General features: G+C 36.6%; 1 protein-coding gene across 1 annotated transcript; it reads right to left on the reverse strand.

The window, feature by feature from the left end:
* Positions 1-110: 110 nt before the first annotated feature.
* Positions 111-20272, reverse strand: LOC135688038 (protein Wnt-4). The gene is made up of 6 exons (XM_065204724.2): positions 19265-20272; positions 13524-13655; positions 11204-11347; positions 5213-5463; positions 3541-3824; positions 111-2627 (listed from the first exon to the last, which is right to left on the reverse strand). The coding sequence occupies exons 3-6, from the start codon at positions 11305-11307 to the stop codon at positions 2160-2162; spliced, it is 1107 nt and encodes a 368-aa protein (XP_065060796.1). The 5' UTR covers positions 11308-11347; positions 13524-13655; positions 19265-20272; the 3' UTR covers positions 111-2159.
* Between the last annotated feature and the right edge of the window lie 250 nt (positions 20273-20522).

Here is a 20522-nt window from a genome sequence, read left to right on the forward strand (position 1 = left end):
CAATGCATAGCACTACACGACTTATTATGCATAAGAAACTGGTTTATTAGAAACTGAATCTGTACTGGGAGGGCCAAATATTTACTGCATAGGATCTTCGTGACGATCTGCGTTTATATTCTTCCAAAAATGCACAACTTCAAAACAATGAGGCAACTGCAGGTCTCGAAAGAAACCAACTAAGAAGCTTTTTGTCCCAAAACGCCAAAAAGCTTCTCGAATGAAATATAAAGAAAGATGATGTGCAGCAACATTCAACCATCTAAATTAACTCTCCTGGTGATTTTTTTGAAACGTTGTTTGAGGATGGCTGAGTGGTTAGCGTCGCTGACTACCGATCGAAGGGTATATGGTACGAGTCCCTGACATAACATATCAAACCTTTCGCTTTGAGCAACGAGTATCCCCAGCTATCTAAAATTCCAGGCACATCAGCAAGAAAACATGGACACTGCTCGATAAGCACTGCTTCTAGTTGTCCTAAAAGCTACCTTTGATAGGAAGGCAGTAACAATGTAAGTTTTACGCTTTATTATAGAGCCAAATTTCGCCCCCTTTTTTGAAGGCTTTCCCGCCGTTTGTTTCAAAGATGCTCCACCACCCCCTGATAATGCTGTAAACGAACAACGCCAGTTACAGCCCAAAAACGACGCTGAAGCCACGGAATGAACATAAAAAACAAAGAAGGTTTAAACCTTTACGTTTATTTAATATTTAAAATTTACATAGCGTTTCAAATTTAATTTCGTTATCTACATCGTTGGATACATAAGACTGTATTTTCTGCACAAATACTTCGTGAATAGAAAGCAAAAGCAAGTGGATTTTACTCTCGAAAATATCTTCCTTTGATGTTGGAAACGAGCACTGACTAAACGTGCTTCTCATTCAAAGGAGCAAAGCTTCAAGACAGGCTCAGCAATGTTGCCAATATACATTTTCAAACACAATTTTTTGATCGTGATTTACAAGTTCAAACAAAAACTGCAACAATAGCGACCTAAATGTCCTTTAGTTTGCTTTAATCGTTTATTTTGTGACATGGCATTTTCTATTGATTTTTAGTTGTCTTTATGAAAGTTGTAAAGTCTTCATGTGAAGTTAATCAACTAAAAGCAAAACATCGATAGAAATGTATGAATAATGGGCTGTGTATTATGCAGATTTGGAATATCACTTACCAGATTACCTCAAAACCATTTCTGGAAGACTCAAACCCATTGCAGATAATGACCTTCAATAGGCAAACGGTAGTTGGCGGTGGAGGGGGGGGGGAAGCTTAGCCCCACATGTAACTAAACGTATTTTAATCATACAATGAATCAACTTGTTTTTGTATTTAGCATGTTGAGCCCCTACAACCCTTTTACCACCCTTCCCCGAACATAAGTGCTCCGCAGTCCTTGACTCTAAAGACAAACTTTCAATATGTTCACGAGTACGAAAAGGAGCCCATCTATCTTCGATAATATTTCCCTCTTTTTTCCTTTAATGACAGAGACGTTGCTTGTGGTCAAGTATTCCCTATCGTTTGGGGGAGGGGTCAGGGCCTTTTCTAACATACTAAAAAAGGGGGCGATTGCCCCTCCAGCCCCAGTGATACTCTATTCTCTCCATCTTGCTCTGCAGCTAATTTACCTTCGAAAAAGATATGGAGGAAATAGTTCTCATGAGGCTCTTTTCTTTGGATAGTACAGGGGGCTTATCATTGAGTCAAAGATCAAATTTTGACAAAAGGTTATTGGAAATTGAGACGACAGTCCCTAGTTGTCTAGTTGTCCAAGTCGATAAATCACTATGCAATGCAACTGTGATTATGCCTTTTATCATTATATGCTATGACGGGGTTCCTTTTTTCTAATGAATGCAAAGTTTGATGCCTTCATAGTAAGTTAACGGCACAAAAATGATCATCACTGAGCATCCAGCTACGATTTATAGAACCTATTGTGAAAGAGAAGAAGTTTGTCGAATGAAGGAAGATTTTGGTGTGCTGTGTTACAAATTAAATTTAAGTTTTAAGTTACAAATATGACCTAGAAAGATAATTTAGCCTGCAACTAGAGCTTGCTTTTTGTCTAACAAATGTTTCCTTGCAATTCGTTTTGGTGATGCTTGTATTATCGAGCAGCCAACAACTGAATTTTGCTTCGGAGCTCTCAACGACACTTGTAGACTTTTTGCGCAATGCTGCATGTATCGCATGTTACCTGGCAACACCACTTGAATTTGCATCTGCAACGCTTTTTCACAATTTCAATGCTAGATCTATAGCCTCGATCGCAACACAACAGCGCACAGCCATCAATGCCCTTCGAGTGCTCGTTACAATATCTTCCAGTAGTACCCAAGCTTCCTTCTCTTTTATTTGCGTCACAATACGAAGGAGATTCCTTAAGATAAGCAAGATCTTGATTAGTTAGAGGCTTCAGGCGTTTGTCTTTTGGAAGTAATGCGATCCTGGCCCCAACACGCTGCAATGCTACCATCGATGCACAGTCAAATTTTTCTTTGAGTTTCATTCCGATTTCTTGGAACGAGGGAATCACCCTCGAGCAAGTTCTTGTTGAACACGTCCCCGACACTCCATGGCAAGAGCAACGCATGGCAAGATTATTCTCAATTGCCTATGAAAAAATATAACAATTTCAACTTCATTCAGCTAATGATGAGTATTTTAGGTACTGAAGCAGCTTTCACTTGGAACTACGGTGAAATCCTGATAACTCGAACTTCAAAGTGAACGGTTAAAATTGTTCATGTTAACAAAATGTCGAGTTATCGGAGACTCGAACATATTATAATAAGTTACCGTGCGAAACAAAAACAGCTTATGTTAAGGCAAGTTCGAGTTATCGGGGATTCAAGTTACCGGGATTATACTGCAAAAAATTTTAATGTTTGCTTACATTATCAGGAAAATTTGCATTTTTTAGAGTGAAATCTCAATTAACAAACAACTTCGAATAACGGAATATTGGTCTTGCACATTTGCATTACTTATTTGCATCTACTCCTTCTCGAAACAATAACATAAATGCAGGACATAAAAGAGCTGCATCAAAGTAATCTCTTAAGGTCATCAGGAAAGTGAATAAGATTTACATCAACCCAGCTGCCTTATAGAAATTAAAACATGTCCTGTTATACCGTAAGCTGGTGTAATGCCGGTTAGGCCCATGTCAATCAAATAAGTGCGTATTGTTGGATACAATGTAAGACTGCCAAACAAAGCAAATTGCAAGAGACAAATCAAGTGCCAAAGGTTACGCAAAAGGCCATCTAAAAGATCACCCGGCATCTCCAAAAAATTATCAATTTGATCTGTAAAGGTCAACCGTCATGTCAAAGGTCATACATATATCACACGTGTCAAAGGTCATGACAAAGCCATTTTTTTGGAAAAGATAAAAGGACATGTCAGCTGAATCAAAACTCTCTCACAGTTAGGCCTAGAGGTATCAAATAGATTCGCCTTTTGAAACTTAAATCACATTCATCATAAAAGGAAAAGCTACAAATTTAATGGCAGCTACAAACCTTTCTTCCAGCTTCATTGTTATGTAAGTTCATCAAAACTCTATCAAATGTCCATGCCTTGGTCCACCTCTCTCGTTCGTAACCATCAACAAAGGCCTTAGAAAACCGAACTCCAAAAACTACATTGTCGCTGCAACCACTCCATTGAAAACCAGCCCTCGAATAGCCCCTAAGGTTCGCATCACAGCTGCACCTACTGATTTTTCCCGTGCTGCACTGCTTCGTAATGGCATTGGCGATGCCAGCAGAGAATATGGCATGGACAAATGCAGCCTCTCTAGTTCCTAAAGAACGATTTAGTTTGTTAATGCTGCCAATTTTGTCCGTTTCTATACCCAGGTTTACTGGAATATAATTTCCCCCTTTTGACAGCGCAATGTCAAAATAATTGTTTAAAATCATTTTTTACAATATGATGAGCGTTATTAATCAACTTTCATGTCCAAAGAAAATGCAAGTTTCAAAGCTTCAACCTAAAAGAGTATTTTGGCTGAAACAAACTTTACTCAATGTAACATTAACATTTTTTTGATAGCAAAACATCAGTTGGAGCATCAAGACTGTTGCAGTGAATCTATTTTCAAACAAATTCAATTCGAATGTTACGATTCCTATCTAATGGCATATGACACAGAATAGTTAGTGTCCTTATGCGCCAAATATATTTAAAACTAACCACCCTTGCATCAACTCTTTATGTGCCAAACGCTTTTGTTACCAAGTACTTTTGTCACCAGTTTGTACGTTTCAAACACTTTAGTTCCTAACTATATACTCACCAGAAACCTTAGTAGAAAACTCAAACCACTTTGTTAATTACTTTGTAAAAATACTACTTCTTCTAATCCCCAATAAAAACAATTTATTTTAGGCAAATATCACACATTCCCCATGAAAAGACAGCCTTCCTAATTCCTTATCTGATTTGTCAGTGAACTGAATTTTGTTTCCAGAGAGAGAGAGAGAGAGAGAGAGAGAGAGAGAGAGAGAGAGAGAGAGAGAGAGAGAGAGAGAGAGAGAGAGAGAGAGAGTGTGTTTCATGAAGTACGGTAGTAATCGTTTCTAATGCATTAACGCAAGGTACAGCAAGTTCCAAACTACCAGGTACCTTAAACAAAAATTAAGGCGTATTAACCAATTTAGTGTCACACTATCTGTCTACTAGAAATGCATCAAATACGTTCTTGAAATAATAAACGTGATAGCAGCAACAAACACAGGATTACGAGCAGTAAAAAACATTGTAGTTGCCATTGTTATATGACATAAATGAAAGAGACGAATAGGAGGAAATCGTTAGTTAATGACTTGAAAAGCAAAATGTTTATAATTTGAATATTCTCGAAATGAAATTTTGTTTAAAGCTCAAAAACAACATCAAAGTCTGTCATATGACACAGACAACTTCTGATGGTATTGCTGCCTTCATCCTCCATGGATATACAAGTGAAATACAGAGTGAATGTCTATCAAATATTCAAATTCTGAGTACCTTTGAAAGAAAAACATTTTACCTAAGACCATTTAACCTAAGGACACACCCGCCAGGCTCTTGTTATACCGCCACAATATTTATGTCTCCATTTGGTGCATAGTAGATTTACACCACGTTACAGCTTTTTGAAACATCATCAAAAAATATAGATTTATATTGTATATTCAGAAATGGTACCTGATTTGAGTGCGAGTCCAAACGGTGAAATCTGCTTTTTTCGTGCTTTTCTGACGGTGGAGCAATTCCATCTTCTCCATTTAAATTGGTATTGGCATTCTTTTAAAGCCATTATGGACCCCTTAATCACACTGGGCATCAACTCGATATTGGTTCTGCAGAACCTTTTCTGAAGGGCTGTTAGTTCTTTGAAATATTCACATTGCACTCTCTTTGACATAGAACCGAGGTTGGTTGATAGGGCTAGTGACCTGAAATGAAAGAATCAGTAACATTGAATTTCTTTACTTCTGTTAGTTTCAAGACGTTTTGTTCAAATCTTGTAAATGTTATGAAATCTTTTTGATATACTAATATTTATATAAATTATTGCAGGGGGCACCATGCCAGTACACCCCTGCCAAATTGAAAACTCGCATGCAAGGTATAGAGCAAGAGAAACAGCAAGGATCGCATCTTCTAATTTTCCCAACAACTGAGCAATATGATTTTCTTCAAATTCCCATTTTGATCTGGCTATGATACCTTAGCATAGCTCATGAATAAAATTAGGCCTTACACATAATTTCTAGATAGATGATATGCTCAATCGAAAAAAGAACGAGAATGAGAAGTATCTCTGAAGAAAGAACAATTTCAACAATGATTGTCTAGAATTTTTTGTTTAAATTTTTCTCATCCAGACCTCCAAATCGATCCGGCCTTGGTCATTGTCTCGTAACATAAGGTTTAAGACTAACTTTAGTTATTATTTTTTAATTTCGTGCAGCGGCAATGGGGTAGCCAGAGTCCTTTGTTCCCCGGAATGTCGTTTCTAGTAATTCGTTAGCAATCAGACAACCAAAATAGAATATCGTAGTATTCGAGTTTAAGCCTTACAACTATTGGTGTAGCAATCGTTTTTGTGATCCATCGAAATGCATCAGCACACAAAAACACAAAAACACATAACGACTAGTTGTAGCATTTCATCTTTTTATCTGAATAATACTTGACGGGGGTACTAGTGTGTGAATAATTTGCAGTATGCTGCTAGGAATTATACCTCGTTTCAAACCTAACCTCGTTTCTACATATCATTGGAGTGCAGCATTTGTATTCTACGAAACAATTGTAGTTGGACAAGATAAACAGTACAATGTATCCAAAACTGTGAGGCATCCCTACGTAAAATAAAATTGCGTATGCGCATGTTCTTTGAAGACGGCAGAGCGTTGCCTCACACATTTGAAGACTTTTTCCTGTTCGTCTCCCCAACAAACAATAGGATATCAAGAATGAGCAATGGAAACAAATAGTTTTTTCTTTTCACTCACATCTCTGGTTGTACTGTCGGAAAAACTAATTGGGGCGTGACTAAAACCGAATTGGATAAACGGTAATAGTTCAAAAGATTGCCTTCCCTTCCAAGGTTTTGTCTTCTTATCAATGTGGGATGCTAGGTAAATCTATTGTTGGATTACGTTTCCTTGCAGTATTGTAAGTTGAGTTCTAAATAATGAATAAATCCCTTGTGTCACTAAAGCAACCATCATTTTCCAATAAAAATGAAACAACAATGTTAGTCTGTTGGGAGTAGAAAAAGATATATTTTTGCACAACCAGCGTTAGAAGTGATTGTAATCCTTCTTCCCAAATGGAATTTTAAAAGAACGTCCCTTATGCCACATGCCCCTGCCATTCAGTTATAATATATGCTATTCAGAAATCATGCTTAAAAAGTCAAAACTCTCAGTTCAAATAAAATTCTACGGTTTATGAGCTGAAAATGCAAGCTTGGCGCAGGGTGGTTGGATTCAATAGTAATGGAGGATGTACCACGCTATGTGCGTTAAAGTGAAAAAAATCCAGCAATTAAATGAACATTTTTGTCCTTGATGGTACATAAATTTGTCATTAGAGTCGAGGTCTCATAACTGGATGAGAGCACAGTCACAAGAAAAGTGCACGTGACAACAACATAGTTCCCACAAAGTTGTCTGTTGATTAATCTGCTAATTCCCGAGACACACAAAGCCAAAGCTCGACAAAGGCTGCCACCAAAAAAATAGTCGAGAAGATGTGTCTTTTCAATGTTTGTGAGCATTGAACAGTCCGTACAATACTCACATCAAAACACTTACCCCTCACCCCCTGATTGACCAATGATTACCCTGATTACCCTGAAAATTATGACAACAAAGTTCAATTTCGCTTCAAAAGGTTTCTATGTAAAAATGTTTTGTGACGCACCATGAAACTGTGTACTAAGAACTTTAGGAGAGCCATACACTATCGAATGTAGGAGAAATCAGCCCCACTGTGTATCTTAAGATAAATGGGACTTGGTCGATGACAAAAATATAAATGATGCAAGCGATGCCAAAAATTATTCGATGGAAGGCGCTTCTCTGGCACCGAGCATGGCAAAGGCATTCAGAATTCTCGTTACGTTTCTAGCCCGGTTCCCGACTCCGAAAATTGACGATTCGTGCTTCCCCGAAAAACATATTGAATACCCTCATTTAAAACCGTCTGATCAACTGTTAATGGAGCCAAATACACCATTCGAATCAATAACACCAATTCTCGTAATCTCTTCAGCGGCTAGCAATGGCGTTTTCTCTTAAATTTCCGACGAGTCAGACATTTACTTGCCTACAGCCGGTTTTTTATTAAAATTGAGTGTAGCTCATTTAAGGGAATAATAGGCTTTGCAGAATCAGCTCTGGAAATAAGAAGATTATGGGAAAATATTGGAAAACAAAGGTTTTAACTATAAAACAAATATGTTGGATTAGACAGAGAGTTTAATTGTGTTATTTTGCTGTTATGTTAAGAACGCACGGCATCCTCTAGAATTCATTTGTGCTACATGGGCAACAAAGCATAATTCGAAGTTAGTCCGTTACAAACAGAAAAATAGCGAACTCAAAACAACAGAAGGATACATATGATGCTATACTTCTGAGAACAGTTTGTCTTTTTAGGCAACTTCGGTGTCGAACAAACTGTTGTGTAGATTTGCATCAAGCACGGTTGTCAGGACCTTTCTTCTTAGCATAATAACTGGGGGGGGGGGGGTAATTGCCTCTTCAGCCCTGGTGACATTCAATTTTTTCAAAAAAGGAAATTGTCTTTCTCTTTACTCAAGAAAAGGCTTACCCCCTCCACCATCTAATTACCCTTCGAAAAGACTATGACAATTCTAGAGATGAGCAAAAGACGTCACAACGCACTGTAAAGTACTTCTGAATTCGAGAGCCTGTTATTCTATTGAAAGGTCTATCAGGCGTACATATTATGTGCGTATAGTGCTTTAAATAAGAAACTAGCAACTATAAATGATGAAAATCAAGAAACCTTATAAATAGAAAATCATTATACGAAAAGAAATTTTACAGTTAACACCCTGAAGTCTGAGAATGCTTTTAGAGAAATATATCTACTCCGGACATCATTTTTAACCTTCTCGCAATGGTTTACCTTGGTAATTGGAAGACTGTTGGAGGGTCTTTAGATTTATGCTATTTGTTGTTAACAGCAAGCGGTGTGAAATATCAAAACTTTGATAAATAGAGCTTCCTACTTGAGATCTATTTAACAGCATAAAGAGTCTTACAATGGCACCATTACACTTACAATTAAAATAGTACAGATTGTGGCAAAACGGTGAGAGACACTGTAATACTCGTAACTCCATTAAATAAAACCAATTCACCTAATGAATTCATTTCTTACCACGTTGTAAAATAATTACCATTTTTGTGATGAATTTTTGAAAATAGGAAACTTTGATATTGCAATGACGTCACTGTCACACTTGATCTGAAAACCAACTGCGCATAGCATTATTTTAAATCATATTTCTCTAAAATACATTTACATTTACGTTTACGTTTCCTATCTAAATTCAAGGTAGGCTCTCTGCTTATACAGAGGAAAATGAAAAGCTGTTAGGTAAAAATAAATATGATTTTACCCCTTGAATTGCCTTATGTTCCCAAAGGTAATGTGAGGTTTGCGATAGTAAGCTTGAAGATGAGATAAAAAAAGGATCTGTCAGACATTAGCAATTTTTTTGCCGAAATTATACGCTTTTGAAAGCAGCTAGGGTCTGAAGTCAGTGTCTCGAGCCTGTGTTAAAATGCCAACATCTTATTTAAACGTGAAGAAACAGAAACTAAATTTACCACATGCAAAGTACAGAATGAAATGAAAAGCCAAAAATCGTGCCTCTAGAAAGATATCCGAAAATGCAATGACTCGGCCATATTGAGTGAATGCGAGTACATGATTCTTAATTTCTGCTCTTATGCAATAGCTACTTTCCTCTACGTTGTTTGTCCATACGCAAGCAAAGCGAAACCAGGGGCGGATCCAGAGAAATCTTGAAGGAGGGGCAGTTTGTAGTGGGGGCGCTGAAAAATTTTCAAAAATTGATGACGAGAGAACGCTGTATACAACAATTTCAGATCCATTTTCGGAATAAACAACATAACTTTAAAGTAATGCTTGAAGCAAATTAACCTATTGGTGTCAGAAACTTTTTCACCTGATTCTCATTCTTCAAAAGGGCCGCACAATTTCCAAAAAGGGGGTGCCATACTTGCTTCAACTCGTTCAACGCAAGCAAAGCAAAACAATAAGAAGTGAATAGAATTGTATTTCGCCTGCTTGATTGCAGTCATCGCAAACATTGGTAAATATTTTGCAGAAATGGGAAACCTTGGGCCGGGTATTATCATGTTAAAAAAAAGAGAAACAATACTAGAGAGCTCAAAGATATGTACAACCAGTCAGTGTAAGCTGAAATGTAAACATATTTAGCTCGCCGTCTTCTCACATCACAAACACACCTAAGAGTTAATCAAAAGTGCAACAAGATTTTGCACTTCTAGTGGGATTAGGAAAAAGACGCGCTGATCACTCATTCATTTTTAATGCAACGAGCCTCAGTATTTCTAGTCACGTTATTGGTTTTGAAAACAAAACTGTCTTTCTCAAGAAGCAAATGCTGTTAGTTACTTATAAACATTTAATGCGTGTAACAGAATTTTATTTTTTTCACGCAATAGCTGCCCCCCGCAGCTCGTTCCAGCCTGAATGGTTGCAATCATCTGCCACAAACGAGCTCTTCGCTGTTCGTCAGGTTTTTCATTAAAATTCTACTGTTTATCAAAAAAATTACGTACAGATTATTCCTGAACCTCCAAGGAAAGGATGAAAATGGTTCGAGTTAGCGAATGCAAGAGTTCAAGCGTATCGAGAGAGTTGAAGAAGAATGCAAACAGGAAAATTGGAGAGGAATGCAAAACCGTTCGAGCTGATGAATGTCGGAGTGACATCGATTATTCCCTAGTTCTATCTCGGTTTGCTAGTTTATAAAGTGCAAATTTGCTTATAGAAATTTAAGAAAAAGTTGTGGTAATTATCAGTCTAAAAAATATATAAATAATATTATTAAGTATAAAAAAATGTTTGAGTATCATCTCAAACGTAAAAAGGAAAGACGAACTTTCTCCTTTTAAAATTTTTAATTAAAGGTTCTTAAGATTTGAGACTTTGGCTGTTTGTAAGGATAATCTTGAATCAAATGCAAAATAAAGGGATAAAGAGAAGAAAACTGAAAAAATTGTTTCGCATGCTAAATATTTCTACTTCGAAGAAAATATGAAAGACAACGAAATAAAGATTACTCGTTAAGTAACCTTCATTTTGCGCCGCATTTAGCGCCAATTTTGCACGAAAAATCATCTTGAAGAATTCATTAACACTTTCTATTGGTCACTTAGATCTGTGATTATTTACCTGTTACCCTCCAGCACATTGCCATAAGCTATGTGTTCTCCATATATACCAAAATATTTTGCTTTGGACAAAATAAATTGGTTGAAATTTTGACCTCCAAATATGATATGCAGTACAGCATTCTTAGACGATCCTTAATCCTGAGCAGCTAATTGAAAAGAAGGAGCGAGAAGGTATTAGAATGGAATAAAGCATACTCACATCCACTGTTGACCTGCAGTGGTGTTCATCAGTAGAAGCAACAAAATCGATACATTGCAGATGAAAAATGCTTCAACCAGTTCTCTAGCCTTCATCTTTGCCATTTACGATCTTCCATCATTATAGGGTGCTTATAGGACCATCCTGCAAACAGTAGAAAACGTCATAAGCGATTCAGCAGCTATATTCGATTGTCAGATACATTATTCAGCAGTGCTTACATAACAAGTATAACAGTAACAGTACTGCACCAGGCAATTTGTAATCGATAGAGTAAATCATGTTGAGCTAATACACAGTTGCTTGAAAAGAAAGTGCCTCTCCGGCCAACAACCAGTATAAGCCTGTGTCAACTGGCGAAGAAAATCAGGTGTGATTCTGGCATGGCCTTGGAATTCCCTTTACGTTCAACGACCTTCTTCAAAAACCTCAGCCGGGGGAATCGCCACTTTTCCCACTCCCTTTTAAGAAATAAATGAAAATTCACACAACAATTTATCTGAGAACAGACTCTACATAAACTGCATACGGTGAGTATGACAGGCTGTTAGTAAAATTTGGGAAGCAAAAAGGTTGTTTACTGGTTATACAAGCAAATAGTATCGAAATCATATTGATGGAGAAGGGGGCACACAACTTGTTTGTTGACCGGGAAAGAGGGGGATGGATAGACAAGGAGGGTAATGGAGTGCTAGAGGGCGCAAGAACATCAACAGAGTTCCTACAAAAAGTGCTGGAACATGGTCCCCAACACTCAGTGTTCAACATTGTTATCATTTAAGAGGTATTTAGAACCAATCTCTAGATAAATAACAGACGACGATAACCTACCCTAGATATTTACCCAATTAAAACAGTTTTTTAATGTTTGGCTGGAATATTTAAAGTGCATTAAATTTATAATGTTTACTTCAGCTGGCAAAATTTGAAAACTTTACATTATCAAGATTGGATAAGGAGCTTAATTTCATGATGACGTAATTGAGAGTCAATCGTGATAGTTTTAGGAGATTATTTGTTTGCACATCACATATAAAGTGAAATACATGAGCAACGAACAAAACATGACTTCAATCACTTCAATATGAGTTTTTAATTTTCAGAAATATTTCTAAATCGGTTTTAATAGAGGATTTCTTATTAAGCAAAGCTAGTGTATTATGATGGCCATGTCCAAACTTGCATCTTTAAGCAATGTCAGCGTTCATCGTCAAGTCAAAAGCTATAGCGGGTTCACATCCGAGTCACGTCACAGGCGCGTAATCTCATCACAGAAAAGACCAAAACATTTGCGGCAATTTCTGGTCTCAATCAGCATCTACTAGCAACCTAAATAACATCAAAATAAAGGGAAGATAAATGTGGATTTCCACGCGTCTCCCATTCTTATGTTGTGACATCAGATTTCGATAACACGCTCATGGCTATTTGATGCACAATTACAAGTTTCTGCTGATAAATTGAGTGAATTAAGTACGACAGAAGGACATTTGTGGTACAGTTGCGTAATCTATTTTAATATATTTGAAATCAAGGTCACTAAATGTCACATATTATGTTCGAATCAACTTGTAAGTGATAAAGTCACTTCAAAACAGGTCTTCTGGCTTTAGATTCCAGTCACGATTTTATCAATTAAAGCATACAACATGTCTTAACTGTTTTTGGTGAGGAGCTGACTGACCTAAATCGAACCGAAGCTCGAAAAAAGTCTCGCGTGCAGTAGGTGCTATTTCCTTTGCCCCGATAAATTTCAAATAAAAAAATAAATTAATGAAAGTGCTTCTAATTGAGCAACCAATGTGGCTCAGTAATTGAAAAATGAAAAAAGATCTTCTTTGAAATGTTTCTTCACGTAAAGCAGTTGAATGCAAAAAGTTCCGAACTAAACTCAGTTGAGTTTTCTGAAGATTTCAATGATAATAACAAAACTTTTCGTTGTGTATTTTGTGCTCAAATATAAAGAGGATTATACATTTTTTGAAAAAAGGATAATTCTTTGACACTTCTTAGCAAAATACTTCCTAAATATCTTACTAATCTAGCGGACTTGGGAAGTCAACGATAATTTTGAAGTTTGCGACATTTATACTCCTTAAATAAAAGTCTTTATGTTGACTAAATATTTTGAAGGGTTTTAGCAAATGTGAATCTGTACACAAAAGAAAACACATTGATTCTTGTTTTTTAATTTTGGTTTAAAGGTTTTAAGATTTGGTTTAAAGACAACGTTTTTCCTTCGTGCTTTCGTGGTCTAGAAATATGTCAAGAAACTATTTTCCTTAAGCGTCATAATGGCACATAAGATTGTTAAAAATACCTTTCAAAATGATTTTCTCTTCACTTCTTCATACTTTACATGTCGCAATTACCAACCATTTGGGGTCTTTGATTAAACATGCGCAGGTCAGCAGCCTCAAACTTGATACTCCTTCTCAAAAATGTTCATCAGCTGAAAAGAAGACACAAATGGAGTGAAAATTCTATCTTTCCAGCCAATGATTCTTAACGTTTCTAATTTCGCTTAAACAGCTCGTAAGACAATGTGTCTCTCTCCTTGTTACTTGTTGCTGTGCATGCTTCGTCTACCGTGAATACTTTTAAACCGTCAATACGACGGGGCGCGTTTGATAAATAAATCCATTTTGGTTGGTGAAAGAACAGGAGAAGGTTTCCCCATGGAAGCAAACAGCTCAATTCCTGTTTAGAGCCATTTAAGATTAACAAACCAAATGTCTAATTCTACATTCAAATCGAATCGCCAGATTACGTTACACCGATTCCTACGGGGGGTCTTCTTGTAACGCTCTGATCCTGTTGGGGATATCGTAAAACAGACCGATTTCAGAGAAGCAAAGCCGGGCAGGAAAGTTTCTAAACCCCATCACTTAGCCAGCTGTTTTCCCCCAAAAAAGAAACAGATTAGAAGACATATTTTGCAAAATTTTCGAAGTAACCATCAAGAAAATACCAGAACTGAATTGAGTTATTGATTGATTTTCTCTTCAAGGTGTAATCAAAATGAATTTTGAAAAAAATATTTTCTATCGATAGCCAAAATGAATTTTCCTCCGCTAAAAGCCTATAGACACAACCTTAAACTTTAAGAAATTTCTCTCTTAAAGAAGAAATCAGTCAGGGTTTGGGTTGGATGAAAAATTCCCTTTTATAAACAATCCACACTGTTTTCTTGCTGTTGTTACGTCATCTTTTGAGATCCCAATTCCAAGAATAAGGATAAGGTTTGATTTCGGCAAAACATATATAAGGCGAGAATTGATAATCTGTCTGGAAGAAGTTTATAATAAAAAGCATATGGGAGTGCTGCAAGTGCTAGTTGTCGGTACGGTGTGGAAATTTCCGAATCCGTTGTCAACAATTCTAGATGCAAGTCCCATATCTAGAAAATTATTGATAAAATCTAAAAAAAACATAGCCCTGGAATCCTATTTTGATTTTTGAAATTGAAAGGTTCCCAAACACATGTAGCAATAGCTCTACACTACGTTGGTGAGTGAGAACCAGATACTATGTTCAACACGGGGCACTCATTACTAATGCCTAAAACATTTGATGGTCATTTTGAAGTGAATACTCCGAGGACTGTAAAACCCAAAGCTGCTAAGTAGATTACGTCCACAGAATATACATATTTAATACAAGACTAAGGAATACAATTGAGGAATAAGATCTACGTAGTCGTGAAGCTACCTAGAATGACAACTATAAATACATACTCTTAGTTTAGCCAACGAAAAGCCAGATATTTGGTTTTATTTCTTGACATTAAGATTATAATAATAAAAAAGAAACAATTGAGTGTACTATAGCTTTTCGTCTGACACTCTTCAAAGTATAAAATGTCAGAATATAGATCGAAAACTCTACGCTAGGAAATTAGCGTCCGTAAAGTTGCAGTGATGGGGCAACTTTGACAGTCATGTACTCGCATTTCTGATTGGCCCTTTTTCGATCTTAAACTTGGCACATATATTCCCTAGCTTTAAACATTCAATCATTTTTCTTATATTTTATACTTGATTGGCATTAGACGAAACGCTCGGGCATGTTGTAAACTTTTTGCTCTTTCCAGAGCCATTTTCGAGTTTTATAAAACCGAAAATTGTTATACAGTTCAATAAATAAATGGGAAATTTAAGGCGGTTAAAGATGGAAACAAATTCCTGTACAGTCATGATTCAAAACAATTATCTAGTTAATTTCGAGAAATCAAGACATAGCTTCTACTGGCAAAATCGTTGCAAAAACACTATATTTATGTCACCAACATGAAAAGCATACCCGTTTAGGTGGCCGTCGAAGATTGATTCTTATTTGGAGAGAAGAACAGTGGACAATGCTTCAGTGGGGTTATATTTTGAATCTTAAAACAAAGTTATCAGCAATTGAAAAGGTGGTGAATAAGTTAGGGAATTAAAAGACTGAAGTTACGAACGTTGGATGTTTTGGGAGATTGGTAACGAGTGACGTGTCTCGTAACTTCTCGGTAGGGCATGTAACAAATAAGAACTAACGAGGAGAGATTTCTAAATAGCTTTAAAAATACAGGTTAAAAATGAGTAAAACTAGGTTTAAACTAGTATGATATTAGCAGAATAATTTGATTTTTCAAGCCCAAAGGCTCATACGTTGGGAGAGACTGGGAAGGTTGGTAGCGAATGGAGGTTACTCAGAACCTAGGTACATTAAGTAGTTGTATATGAATCGATAACATGCGCAGCGAGGGAGAGGGTCAGTTACTAAAATTTAGACACTTAAACAATCATTGTATTCAGTAACAGATGAATCTGTTTGTGAACGAATAATTTGTGATGGAATCCTTTGCAAGCCAAGACTCTTTTTCATTCTGACCACCAAAAATCGAAAACCCTAGAATATAAGTCGGAACTGATTCGTTTTGGTTCCGAGTGGACAATTGCAAGTAGAAAATTTCCCTCCAGCAGAAACCATGGTTCTCAATAAAATATTTAATTTTCACGCTCCCTCATCTTGAATACAATTGACAAGGATGTGAACGAGGCCTTTAGATACACAATGTCCCCATATCAGCAACTTCGTACATAGGTTACTTAAAGTGCATCATTGGAAATTTAATGACTCCTCACTAAGAAGGGGCAAAGATGTGATCTGGCTACGTTAACCCTATTTTTAGTCACATTATCTGTCCTCACGATTTAACAAATTGCCATGTTAAACTCACAAGACACTGGAAAGTCGTCATTCTAACAAATGTCAAGGACTTTTGATGTACCTTCAACAATGCTTAGGACCTTCAGAGGAAGAGACAGATTCTGATTTAATACTGCCAGAATTGATGGTCCAAGTTATCATGATAAGGAAAAACCTTCCTTAAGGTGGTGCGTAAGGCATGTTGGCGGTTCCCAGTTTTGGGAGAGTTATTGGCTTCTAATTTGTGGTTTTGTTTTGAAAAATTAGAAAATGTTGATAGCAGAATAGGCCCAAATGGCTTGAATGGAAAGCTTCACGGCACATTGGAAAGACAGTAGACAAGCGAGGGGAAAACAAAGGGGCGTAGAGCCACAAGTTATTGTTCCTTGACCAGGCTTTTCTGAGTGAAGCTCTTTATATCACTGATTTCAAAGAGAATTGAGCTTGTAAGGTGACTGATAAAAACTCATTTATCAGTAAGTAGGTTTTTCCCTCAGGATGTCTATAAAATTAAATAGTTTTATAAACTATAGAGTATGTTAAATGTGGCGAATTAAATTCATCTTTAATTTAAAGGAAAAAGCCGATTTAAAAAGCAAAATGCGAAAAAAACTTGTTTATTTGAATGTATTTTATCTGCTTGCGGAGATAGCTTAAACAGCGAAATTATAGGGCACCTTAGTTCGATAACTCAGGGGCCTGATCAAAATAGGCCTTCAAATGACTTTTATATCAATCTTCCAAGACTTTAAAAGTTCCCTAATTGAATAGTCTACAAAAAGAAACTGTAAAAAAGGATGCATGGCTTGACTTGCAGATTATTTTGAAAGGAGCACATTCTCTTTAGAAGAAGGTCAATGGAGAATAAATAAAATATGCGACTTACGACTTATAAGTTGATTTTGGTTTTTAGGCCATTGTAAGAGTTGTTTTCTAAAAAGGGTTCTGTTAGGATTAACTTTGAAATCGAAAGAATTGTTTCATGATGAATTGCAATAATGGAAATTACAGATTCAGAAGCTCAAAAGCGGACTTTATCAAAAACAAACTACATCTCAACAGGTAAAAGTCCATCCAACTTAGGATGCGATTCTGCGCTGGTTTCATGACAATACAATTCTTAAAGAATAGATTTCTCAACAAATCTTCATTGCAAAATCAAAGAAAGATTAACAAAGAAAGATACTATAAGGACTAAAAAGTTCTAAATCCTTTTTTGTAGGATATAATACATACACGTGACTACAGGGGGTGTTTTGGGGGGTGTCTCAACCCCCTCCCCCCAGTCCTTGAAATTCTTTGAAGTTAGTCAGAAAATTTGAGAATTATCGGAAATCTGAGTTGTAACTCCAATGCCTTTTTGCATCAGAGAGAGATATTACATAACGCTATTTCCGAGAATTCCCCTAACGGAGAAAGGAGACGACCAAACCGAACAATGTTTAGATTCTGTAAGAAAAGACTTGGTACACTTTTAGCACAAATTTACAACTGGTTTATCATCAGTCGTAAATTTTGTTCCTTTCACCCTCCCAAAAACATCCGTCAATTTAACGCCCTTCCTCAAATTGCTAACGTTAATGATACTTAACAATGCCTACCTAGAGACATAGTAAAAGAAAAGCTCCGAGTGTTCACACAGGGTTGAACCCTTTATCAATAGGTTTGTTTAAGAATCTTTACCCAGCTGAAAGCTTGAGAAGATTTGGACATATTTTCTTTATCAGAAAACGTGTGAAAACATCTTGATTATCAGATGCAGTATAATTGATTTTCGAAAATAAGACTTATATGAACAGCGTTAACTGCTCTAAATAAAAGAAACTAGAACATTTCTTCAAAGAATTGTAGGTTGAAGCATATTACATGGCATATGTTGTATGCGTCTTTAAAAGACTATTTGCACACAAGGTTTTTACGATAATTTCTTCATTAAAAGGGGTATGGAGTTACACACATAATAGCTCTAGGGTATATGGGGCTCCATCTTCTTTTAAGAAAGGAAGGACAATGGTTTATTTTCTTAAGCAATGTAATTTCATAACAAGAGGTCAAAAGTTCCCCTGGTTAGCATAACAAGAAACCATCGCTGTTAAGGACTCTTTGCAAATGCTACATGCAGAAGAACCCTCTTAGAGGGCATCCATGTTTTTATTCTTGTAGTGCAATAGATTTTAATCAAAATATGGCCTAGGTCTTAAATGGGCAGTTTTTGAAAACAGGTTTGTGACTAATCTTCTTCGAGGATATTAATTTTGGTCATGGTCCTGAGTGTGGATCGGGTCATGGTCAAACCTAATTTTACGAAAAAAGGGAACTTAAATGCTCCTAAAACTAACAATATCATCTTTGAATTGACCACAAGATGGCCATAGCCATCATCAGATCCAGAAGCCTGAACTACTACACTAGGATATCAACCATGCATGTAAAAGAATATTCTAACCATTGTTAATCGATAAATAGGTTGTTAATAGCATTGTTTGTATGACGGTTATAACATAAGACATCAGAAACGAATATTATTATTCCAATGGCACATTAAAAGATTCTTCTAAAATAAATATTGTAGATATACTTGTGTTTACTGGATGTATAGGGCCGGTCGGCTGAAAACCGCATCGTTGTGAAACTTTGACGTGCAGATTAAAACCACTAGTATTATTTGATGCTGATGAAAACTCAATCAACTACTGAAAGCCCTTACGATTGCACGAGGGAAACCCCAATTGGTACCACCTAAACCCTTTGCTGTGATATTATACAATCGAAGATAGAAACAAATAACAAGCGAAAGGAAATAATAAAGCCACGGGAGTAGTGATTGCAACTCTAGGAAGAAGAATGCGAAGATTGCTACAAGAAACCTACCGAATAAACGTTGTAACGAGACATGAAACATCGAAATTGAATTGACGAAGGTGAATATCTGCTCGACTACTTGAAAAGCCACTCCTAGTGATAAAAGTAAGGCTAGAGAGTCTTTTGTGCGATTTTTACTTTAGCTGCCAGTATCCGAGATATCATGTACAGACGAAAGATCTTTTAATTTATCTCAACCACATAAGCAGATAACAGACAAACTAGAATTGTGACAGCATTCCAAATCTCCTTATCGCAGAAGGATAATAGTCCCAAGAACAAATCTTCCTTTCAATAGAGAATACTCAAGAAGCCTGAGATCCCGGATGGTTTTCAACATCCTCACAGATGAAATTGCCAAAATACACACGGAACACATACTAACAGACATATATGGACTGTTGACCCTATAGGCCAGGGACGGACAATCTACGGCCCACTAAGTTCTACAACCTTAGTTCTTTCCGAATTGACAATTTAAAGAACGTCTTACAAAATGGCTACGGGCTGAAAATATTTTCCATCTACATGAATTACTTCGTATCTCTAGCAATTGAAACATTGGAGCCTATGCATAAGCAAAAAAGATCAAAACCCTCACAAGAAGCAGAATTTCTTGCAGCTGAAGTTCATCAAGAATAGAGTTCACACAAACACATTGCTGCACACAAACACATGGCTATAAGAATATCCATTGCCAGACGGCAAACACCTGATCTAGGGAGATTACACAGTGAACTAAGAAAGTTTCAGTTTGGAGTTGACATGAGATGATTTGCATTCCATTTTGCTTAGCTCTGGCCTGACCCGCCATTTTTCGGAAAATAATGTCATAAACTTGGCCCCATCTACTGCCAAAAGCTCCTTTTTCATTTACTGTTTTTTGAATAGAGGTAATGTACTGCAATGACTGAGCTATCCTGGGTGTCAGAGTCTTAAAAATATAAAAATTTGAATTAAAAATGTTCCAAGTACCCCATTCTAAAAATAGCATATGGGGGCAGTTTTGAGTGGGAGTCTGACCCTTGTCTTTTTTCAGCACATAAAACTACGTACCTTTACCAAATTTTAGCTCTGTATTTTTATTTGCAGTGGATTTATGAGGTATGTTCCTTAAATGGACTGGGTCCAATTACCCCACTCTAAAAATAGCATATGGGAGCAGTTTTGAGTGGAAGTCTGACTCTTGTCTTTTTTCAGCACATGAAACTACGTACCTTCACCAAATTTTAGCTCTGTATATTTATTTGCAGTGGATTTATGAGGT

This window comes from Rhopilema esculentum, chromosome 19 (assembly GCF_057945365.1).
Source record: "Rhopilema esculentum isolate cy_ngs chromosome 19, ASM5794536v1, whole genome shotgun sequence".
NCBI classification, from domain to species: Eukaryota; Metazoa; Cnidaria; class Scyphozoa; order Rhizostomeae; family Rhizostomatidae; genus Rhopilema; species Rhopilema esculentum.

What these genes read in the sequence shown, in the direction of transcription:
- LOC135688038 (XM_065204724.2), bottom strand. Translation starts at nt 11,307, where the DNA reads ATGGCAAAGATGAAGGCTAGAGAACTGGTTGAAGCATTTTTCATCTGC. An exon ending in TGGACTCGCACTCAAATCAG is followed by an intron (nt 3,825 to 5,212) that starts GTACCATTTCTG and finishes ATCGTTCTTTAG; the next exon opens with GAACTAGAGAGGCTGCATTT. An exon ending in ACAATGAAGCTGGAAGAAAG is followed by an intron (nt 2,628 to 3,540) that starts GTTTGTAGCTGC and finishes ATTTTTTCATAG; the next exon opens with GCAATTGAGAATAATCTTGC.